General features: G+C 38.0%; 1 protein-coding gene across 20 annotated transcripts in view; it reads left to right on the top strand.

The window, feature by feature from the left end:
- Positions 1-9989, top strand: part of Kif21a (kinesin family member 21A) — a 116876-nt gene that overhangs the window by 69161 nt on the left and 37726 nt on the right. For all 20 annotated transcript variants that reach the window (XM_029469631.1, XM_029469623.1, XM_029469625.1 and 17 more), the window contains exon 11: positions 1762-1965. In XM_029469631.1, coding sequence (XP_029325491.1) covers positions 1762-1965 — 204 coding nt within the window. The remainder of the gene's footprint in view (positions 1-1761; positions 1966-9989) is intronic.

Here is a 9989-nt window from a genome sequence, read left to right as displayed (position 1 = left end):
AAAGAACCCAGATGTCCCTCAACAGAGGAATGGATACAGAAATTATGGTACATTTACACAATGGAGTACTACTCAGCTATTAAAAAGAATGAATTTATGCTAATCCCTTTTTAATCCACACTCCTGTCAAAATTGATTCTCATGAAGATTTATTCCCAACTCCTTAAGCTAAGCGAAATTAATCCGAATGATCTGAATGTATCACAACTTGGGTATTTATTTTAAAGCTTAATTTTCAAGTTATGAAATCATAGGAGTGACCCTTTAATAAAATGAAGCCATCACCATTTGAATTTGGAGATATTAAAACTTTTGTAGAAGGAAGAGAATAGACCCCATGGAAGAGTTAGGGGAAGGACTGAAGGAGCTGAGGGGTTTGCAACCCCATAGGAGGAACAACAATATCAACCAACCAGACCCCCCATCTCCCCCCAGAGCTCCCAGGGACTAAACCACCAACCAAAGAGCATACATGGAGGGACCCATGGCTTCAGCTGCATATGTAGTGCAGGATGGCTGTATCTGGCAGCAGTGGGAGGAGAGGCTCTTGGTCCTGTGAACAGCATAGGGGAATGCCAGGGTGGTAAGGTGGGTGGGTGGGGGAGCACCCTCATAGAAGCAGGGGGAGGAAGGATGGGACAGGGGGGTTGTGCAGGGGAAACTGGAAAGGGGGATAACATTTGAAATGTAAATAAAGAAAATACCTAATAAAAAAATAAAAAAATGTCAAGAAAGAAAAAAGAAAAGAAAATTGTTAAATTTCTACTGTTTGCAGAGTTGAGAACTGAAGGGATTGTTTTGCTTTATGCCTTCAGTTATTCTCAGGAATACATTTTCATAACAGCGTGTCTGTCACTTATCTGTTCTTTGAAATATAGGAGTGTGTCATGGACATTTCTCTTTGAATGTTAAGCATTTTTCTGCTGATTTATTTTCATGACTCTATAGCACTAACTTGTGTTTATAATTAATTTATTTTACTACTGTTAGATAATGACATTTCTAATTTTTATAAGAATTGCTATTATTTTTAATTATAGTTATGATTGGGCAAGTTTTAAGCTCATTGCATAACTGGTTCTCATAGCAACCCCATGGAAAATATTTTTATCCCTGTTTTACATGGGGAAGAGTCAGGGCTTTTAGAGACTGATAATCAGGCCAGATCTAGTGAGTAGCTGATGAAATCCAAGCCAGGATGCTGCTCTTTGCCTGGGACATCAAATACTTTCTCCCTCTCATCAGTATACCACAGCAACAACATGTGTGTTTGTGTGTTCCACACACAGGGAGTGCAAAGAGAGGGATAAAGACACATTCTCTCTCTAGCCTAGAGAAAAGCAGCTTTTTCTCTTGTGCTGCAGCCTATGGAAATGAGCCCTTAAGGTTTCAGCCCCTACTAAATGCATGCAAGCCTTGGAAATAAAACCAAATAACTCCTATTAATTGCTGTTTGTTACGTACTAGAGTCTAAAATACAAATTTTTGGGCGGTGGTTTATTATATTTTCATGTACTTTTGCCTTCATTTTGATAGGTCCAGGCTTTGCTCTACATTGACAGTATAGAAAGATATGACATCTAGGCTAAGGTGGATGTGTTTCCTATGCCCCTGGTGCTGATGGTTGGACAGCAGTGTCCTAGAGCTCAGGGTTCCAAAGTCAACTTAGAGATGCCAGTGTAGTGATTTTTAAAAATGTTCTACTGTAATCAAAATTGTTCCTGCTTAAAGATATATACATATATATTTTCTTCCCATTAGGGCAAAACTATTAGAAAGTGAAGCAGTGAACGAGAACCTTCGGAAGAACTTGACCAGAGCCACGGCGAGATCTCCTTACTTCAGTGCCTCCTCAGCTTTCTCGCCTACTATACTGTCTTCAGATAAGGAGACTATCGAAATTATAGATCTAGCAAAGAAAGACTTGGAGAAGCTAAAACGGAAAGAGAAGAAGAAGAAGAAAAGGTAGTATTATATAACTGAACGCCTTTCTTTTTCACAACGTTTGATTTGTAGTGGCAGTAGGTATACAGTCCTGTCATTCAGTTATGAACACGTGAGAAATTATTTAAATTAGCTTATAATTATAGACTTTGTAATGGTTTATTTCTACATATATATAAGAAAACTAAGTTTAACTTTAAGCATGTAGTCATGAGTAGTACCTAGATTATGACAATAATTAGAGTTTATGTTGTTGTTTCACTTTGCTGCTTTTGCATTCCATCCATCTTGCTTTCATGTGAAGCTTCTGTGTCCCATTGTTAGTAACAACAGCGTGTCCTTCACTTTTCCCTTTTCCAAATAGAGCTGCGTAGTCTCCGAGGTGCTCTAACCCTGCTCTGCAATAAATTACCGAAAGACTGACTAATCCATCGGAATATCATTCGGTCTCTAAATATTCCCTGCAGGGGTCTAATTGGATTACACAAAAGTCTTTCCTGTTATTTCAGGTTCTCTGAATCTCTCAGGGAATTATTTAGCCTTCCACCACTGCAATGGGCCGCCTGCATCTGATAAAGTTTCCCCCCAAAGTCAGCTGGGAAAAGAAAAGGGAAAAATTGAAAACTTGACCATTTGTAATGTGTGAGTGGTTAAATACTCAAATTACTTACATATTTATCTATTGATTCTATAATACCATCCAGTTACTTACAAAGAATATATTTGAACCTGCCACTGAAACTCAATTTAAACCTTGTGTCTAGCTAGTTATTCAAAGGGAGGCCAAGCCATCTTCTTTTCTGCTGTCTTGTTACAGGGAGTCCCTGGAACATTATAGACTGTTTACTGGCTCTTTTGTTCAGTTTACTTAAAAATGTATTTAGAAAACAAGACATTGCTTCCTTGAACAGTCAGTTGATCAAGTTATTGGAAACTTAAATCTGTTAGGCTAACTCGGCCTTGTGTCTTTTAAGGTAGAAAAGAATAGATAAAAGTAATTAGAACAAGTTACAAGCTGACTAGGGGGCATTGGGTTCTTGAGCTAGTCATGTTTTCACAGGTACTGTTCATGTCCATGGCAGCTACAGTAGGACCGAGTCATGCCTAGCTTTCCATGATAGAGGGCAGCTGCATTACAATAAGGATCATAGGACTGTGGAGATGAGCATGAATGAACATGAGGTGTTTTCTCCGGGCTTGTGGTTTACTTGCCAAATTCACTTTGGGAGATGGCGTGACTTGTTTTTAAGGGCCTTTGTGTTCATTAGTAAGCAACCAACAGTAGGAGTGTGTTTTTCAAGGTCATGAATTGAGTCTGTCCTTTCCATTTTAAATGAAATTTAGATAATACATTAGTAACTTGTTAAATATGAAATATGAAAAATGTCTGAGTTAGGGTTTGACTGTGGTAAACAGATACCATGACCAAGACAACTCTTATGAGGACAGCATTTAATTGGGGCTGGCTTACAAGTTCAGCAGTTTAGTCCATTATCATCAAGGCAGGAACATGGCAGTATCCATGCAGTTATGGTGCAGATGGAGCTGAGCATTCTACATCTTCATCTAGAGGCCACTAAGAGAAGACTAGCCTCTGGCAGCTAGGAAGAGGGTCTCTAAGCTCACCTTGACAGTGACAAATTTCTTCCAACAAGGCCACACCTCACTAAGTGCCACTCCCTAGGCCAAACATCTGCAAACAACCACAAAAATATAAATAGGGATCCTAATAAAATGTTTTCTATATTTTTATAGTGGCTACAGGTACTTAATACCTCTGGTTCAGATCCTTTTTGTAAAAATGCATGCTAATAAGCTCTCTGTTGATAAAGATTACTAATGGACAAATACTTGTTATGTTATATTTGTCCTGGTTCATTAATCTTGGAACTTCGCCTGCCCTCCGTAAAGGAAACAAAGCAGTTATTTTGTGTTGCTCTACTGTGACAGATTCACACAGTGTATGCTAGAGATAATTGTACATGCTAATCATAATGTCTTATCAAATGACCCATATACTTCACATACACATGGGCGTGTGGTTGAAAGTAAAATATTGGTGAGCATAATCAACCAGCTAGATAAGTGAAAGATTGCAGTGAGAAAACCAATTGGTATTTCCAAAGCTAGCACTCACAGAGAGCTGGGTGAGCGCTGCTTTGAGCACTTTTCTCATACATGCCCCACTGTGCCTTTGCCAAACACATACATGGTACATAGGTGGATTGTGTTCTTGAAATGTTCATTTCTTGTACTGTACACGTATGAGAGTCTGGAGAGTCGGTGTGTGACTCACAGAACTGCACAGGGAATTCATAGAAAAGGATGAAATTAGTCTTGTTCTACAGAGTTTTCTGAAAACCTGGGCTGAGATGCTTCAGTACAAAGCAAACAAACACATACAAACAACACTTGCTCACAAGCCCGAAGACCTGAATTCAGTGCTCAGAACCATCAGCTGAAGGAGAAAACTACCTCCTGGGAGTGTCCTCTGACTTCTACGGGCACATCTCACTTGTACAGCTACACACACCCACACATATGCGTGCACACATACACACACACACACACACACACACACACACACACATACATGCACACATGCACACAGTTACACACACACATACACACACAAACTCACTTATACAGACAAACCCACTCACACACATACATACACATACACGCACACATGCATACAGTTACACACACACATACACACACAAACTCACTTATACAGACAAACCCATATACACAGACATACACACACTAAGGTAACCCAAGCAGAAACCATTTCACTAATCACATTTAGGTCTAAGTAATTTTTAGACTTGTGTAATATAAATTCTTGTTTTAAAAATATAAATGAACTCCAGGCCTGAAATAAAGCAGACATAAAACAAAGGGCTCTTAGCAACAACAACAATAATGATGATAATAATGGAACATTTGGATTTTTACCAATAAGCCATATCATATACTTTAAGCATTGTAGTTCATTAACATCAGTGCAAGCCTAGGCTCCACTGACATGGGGGCTGGGGGAGCCCATTGTTTTGTGCATATTGAAAAACAAAATTTACCACTCACACATTTAGTCTGATGCCTTTGGATATCTGGCTTTAAATGACCCAGGATACAGAACTCGTTGGGTCTTTCAGACTCACTCTACTTCTTAGTAGTGTTGGGTTGAAACTTTGGAAACACAGATCTTTTTGCGTGGACTTTTCTTTTTCCTAGTCACGGTGCTTAACTGTCTGATCCCTGGTGAGCATCTCTCTGGAGACTTTGTTATTCTCAGATTGCTAGTCTCATGTTCTAATAGCACTACATAAATAGGTTGTAAGAGACAACCACAGCCCAAGAAATAAAAATCACCTGAAACCATACATCGTATGATTAAAAGAGCACTGACTTAATCATTTATAACTAAGCTCTGTCTTCATTATTTTAAATATGGATAATTCCAGAAGGATTTTGTGGGGTTCTAGACAGAGTATGCTGTGTATAGATTGCAATATGCTTAATCAGAGCCTAGCACATCTATGCTGTCTACATGACAAATATTCATATGTAGTACATTCCATTGAGTAAAGATCCCTAGCTTTGAATATTGAATATCCTTTGAGTTAATAGTGTGAAAGCTATATCTGTTTTTTTGTTCTGTTCTGTTTTTGCTATTCTGGTTAAAGAACAATCTTACTAATGGAAAGTACTAAAGTCCCCATTTTATTTCCCCCCTTTGCCTTAGTAGTGAAATCTTGCTCCCAACCTTGTGAGATTTTTATCTTGAATTAACAAGATTGTTTTTTTTTCATTGATCGTATAACCATCATATTCATTTGTCTGTAAAGCCATCTCATATAATTTTCATCTGAGTTTTTAAGTTTAGATTTAGCGATGGTTTTATGTATAGTAGAAGAAACAAAGTCCAGTTCTGAAAGTAGTAACTTGTATGTCATATTAGTTTGATCATTATGGTACAAAGGCATTACTTCATAAAGGTCTCTTCATGATACCATAAAAGTCTTTTGAAAGATTTAAAAGGAAGACGATGTTATTGAAAGTAGGCTTTACTTATGGGGAAGACATGAAAATGGATACATTTCTGGCTAAATATAGCAATAACATCCCAACAGGACTTACATAACGGAGACCACATTTTACTGTTAAGTGACTTCCACAGATCATCTGTGGTTTTCTTCTTAGCTAAAATCCGATGAATTTTCTGCTGTGTATTCATAGAGAATGTATTGCCTTTTTACTGTGTATCTGTCCTTTAATGGTATCTCTAAGATTTATTTTAATGTCTTTGAGCTCATGTGCCATTTACCTTCTTACCACTTTTGCTTTTACTGTCTGGTTTGCCCCTCATTGGCTTGGCCTTCCCATACTGTGCCTCGTGGCTTGAAGGCTACAGAAACTTGAGGAAAGCGGTCGAGAAGAAAGAAGGTTGGAATATTTCCCAGGTTTTTTTGTTTTTTGTTTTTTTTTAAAAAATATTAAAATGACATTGAAGTACTTACTTTCCATTTGCAAGGAGCTGTGCTATAGAAACTGTAGGTTGCTTGGGACTAGATTAGCTGTGTACGCCTTAAAGTAGTGACTTTTGTAGAAACCGCAGAAAAGTTAGTCTGTAAGAATAAAGAAATAAACCTTCAACATCAGATTTACAAACAACCAACAATCAGCATTTCTGTATCTAGGGGGCGCTCGTGAGCATAGTGGGAATTATCGGCTGGGCAGTGATTGGCTTTCTGTTGTAGCAAATGCCAGTGCATAGGCAGATGCCTCTCTTCCTTGCTTGCTGTAAGCTTTTAGGAAACATTGAAATGGAAAAAGGCAGAAGGAACTGTGGCCTTCCTGTAGTCAGATTGACAAGGACTTCTGAACTTCAAACTAGATTTTTTTTTTTTTAACTTTTCAAATGTATTCTATGAACATTGGAATGTGGGCAGTCCCCTTTTTTCCATTTAAGACCTAGAAGTGAGATGCTGATATCCATATCATGGATCCATACCTGAATATGACTATTTATTTAAATAAGTAAACATTTGTTTGGTACAAGAACCTTTAGTTATACAGTTTTCTAAACAAGTTGCCAAATCCTATAACCAAACTGATTAAGCAGTTTCAAAACAAACACAGTCATCCTAGAAGCTTTTACTTAAAATTGAAACTTGAGAACTTGTTCCCAATAGTTAAATGATTGATTTACTTTAAGTGTCTTAAATCATAAGTTAGCTTATAATACATTCCCCTTAGTATTATCACATATGCCATATTGAGTCTAGATTCTGAGCTTATATATCCTGTAGCCTTATAACTTGAAAAATATTCTGTAACTAGAATGTGATTCTAATTGTAGCTCACACGAGAATGCAACAAAGCATCATCAATTTATATTTACCAGGAAAACTAAAAAATTATAAATGCAAGATTCCTTCTATTAAGAAAGCGCAGAATACCATGCATCTTTAAATTTATGTGTGGAAACACATGACCTCAGTCAATTATTCAGTCCTTGAAATATATATGGAGATATAAGTCGAGGCTGCTTCCGACTTTCACGTGACCCCCACGGAACAGCAGAAGAGGGCAGTTTACTGTTGTAGGACTGTATCTCAGCCATCAGTATCCGTTTCAGTGACAGGAAGATCTGATGCAGTAGTAGTACAGAGATGGAGCCTGCCTGTCTGTACCAACAAGTTCCTGGGCTGTGAGGGCTTCACTCTGAGACTCAGCACATCTGCTCTTAGTCCCTTGTGTGGAAAACGTCTCGAGGCCACAATCTCTGTTTTATTCACCAGATGAACATACTAATTTCTTATTATCCCTCCAGTTTCCAAGATCCTGATTTTGTAAAAAGTATAACTTTAATTAAGGCCCATTATTCTTTAGGTAGCTATTTGAAATATCAATTTGTTAACATTTATAAAGGAAAAATCGAGTGCCTGAGAGACAGTATTTATTAGTATCACTTTTAAAGCTTAAGCTCTAATTGTAATTCTTAGAAGCATATTACTCTATAGCTGTGATGTTGACTTTTCTATGTTAGAGTGCAAAGGGAATTTATGATTTGCAATATAAGTCAATGCTAGCATTCACTGGGCTGGATATTAGCTACTTGAGGGAGCAGGAGAGTATGTTAGTCAAGAATCCATAATAAAGTTGGGTGGCCATAATTCCAAGAAAAGGGATTTATTTCAGAAGATACAGTAATATAAGGGCCAACTATGGTGGAGATTGTGTACTATACCAGTCATCAGTAAGAAGGAGGACCACAACAGGGAGGAGGACGAGGAGACCTAATGAGAAACGTGCTCCCTTTCCCCACACCTCCTCTTAGTGTCTTAAATCTTGGGTCAGTCTCTAGCACAGTAGTGTCTGAGTGTGTGTTACTGGCCTTTTACTACGGTTGCGTTTGTCAGTACTCTTCACTCCGAGTGGTTCCTACCTTTCTCCCAGTGTATTTTCCTCCAGTGCAGTGATTTAATGGCATTCATAAAAGTCTGCTGCAGTTTATTTGACTCGACTTTACTGCCTTTCTTATTGGCTTTTACGTCTCACTCCAAAACCCAAACTGTGTTCTATGCATCTTTCTATTTCAAATCAGACTTTCCCATTCCAATGTTAGGTACGTGAGGTACGTAGGACTACTCAAACCCAGGTATTCATGAAACTCAGCGGGAGTGACTTATTTAATAGACAGTAGTGTAGTTTATTGTGTGCAGGCCCTGGGTAGTTAATTGAATGATAAGCCAAACTCATGTGAATCTATTCTCAAGAGATTTTTAGTTCAGTGAGAATGACAGATCAAATAAATAATCATGTAAATAAATAAAAACTGGAAATTACTTATGAGGGAAAAAACCCCACCTATATTCTTATTGTTCTGAGTATTAAAATATATGTAACAATAGGGAGCTGGAGTTAAATGTTAGAATTTAATAATAACAGGGCCCAAATAAGGTCAAATTATTTACTTATAACCTAGAAATCGGCCCCAGGACCAAGCAGGAAGTTCTTTAAGGAAGCAGACTGTCTAACAAAAACAGTGGCAAGCATAAAACTCTTTCTAGAGGAATTTTGTTTGGAAATATTGCTTTATTTGAATGTTCTTTTTTAATCCTAATGATTTTAAAATTCCACTGTAACATGGACCATCTGGGTTATTTAAGATTTGTTGTATTAAGACTATTTCGCTTAAACGTAGGAGTCCAGTGAGCTGAAGTGTGACTTCTGTGCATAGTTTGTCATGCATGGGAAACCCAAGAAGGAGCAGAGTGATTTGGGGTATTCCAAAATTCACTCCCTGTGCTCGGCTACCTTCACTTAAGACTCCCAGGGCTAAGTGACTTTAGCCCTGACTATTGTCTCGTATCATTGTGTGGTTATGTCTGTAGGCATCAGGCAACTGGAGAAGTCTTCAGGCTTTTATGGTGAAACTTGTGGTAGACCCTAGAGATTTTTATTCAGTCAGAGCGCAGCCTGAACTTCAGACAAGTTTTGGAATCAAAGACCAACTCTGTGAGAATATAACGCAAAATCACCCTCTACTGTGCAAACGTCCTAAGGGACAGGGGAACAAAAAGAAACACAGGAGTGATGGATACAGCCCATAGAGGCAAGCTCACCGTGGGCATAGTGATTTTGAACCTTTAAAATTATTAGGGTACTAGCAAGAATAGTTTTCTATCTTTGTATTTAGATGAGAAAAGTGTTCATGAATTTAGATGGGGAACCAAAACTTCCCGTTTTGGATTCTTTTTCTTTTAGATTGCAGTGCGTTGTAATTAATTGGCTGCTCCTGTGCTGTTAGTTTGCTGTCTCTTTAGATCTAATACTTCACTCTAGGACCTGTTGTCAGTATTTCTAGAAGCTAAACTTTAGTCATGTAAACTTTTACATGGTTGGTCAAGTGGTGATATCTGGTTCTCTTTAATCATCAGACAGGGCAGCCCGGCTTAGCTGGGTGATTAACTTTTCATTTTGGTTTTTACAAATTGTTGATTTAAAAAAAAATCTGAGGAAAAAAGAATGAAGAC

This window comes from Mus caroli, chromosome 15, assembly GCF_900094665.2.
Source record: "Mus caroli chromosome 15, CAROLI_EIJ_v1.1, whole genome shotgun sequence".
NCBI lineage: Eukaryota > Metazoa > Chordata > Mammalia > Rodentia > Muridae > Mus > Mus caroli.
This window is presented reverse-complemented; position numbering and strand designations above follow the sequence as displayed.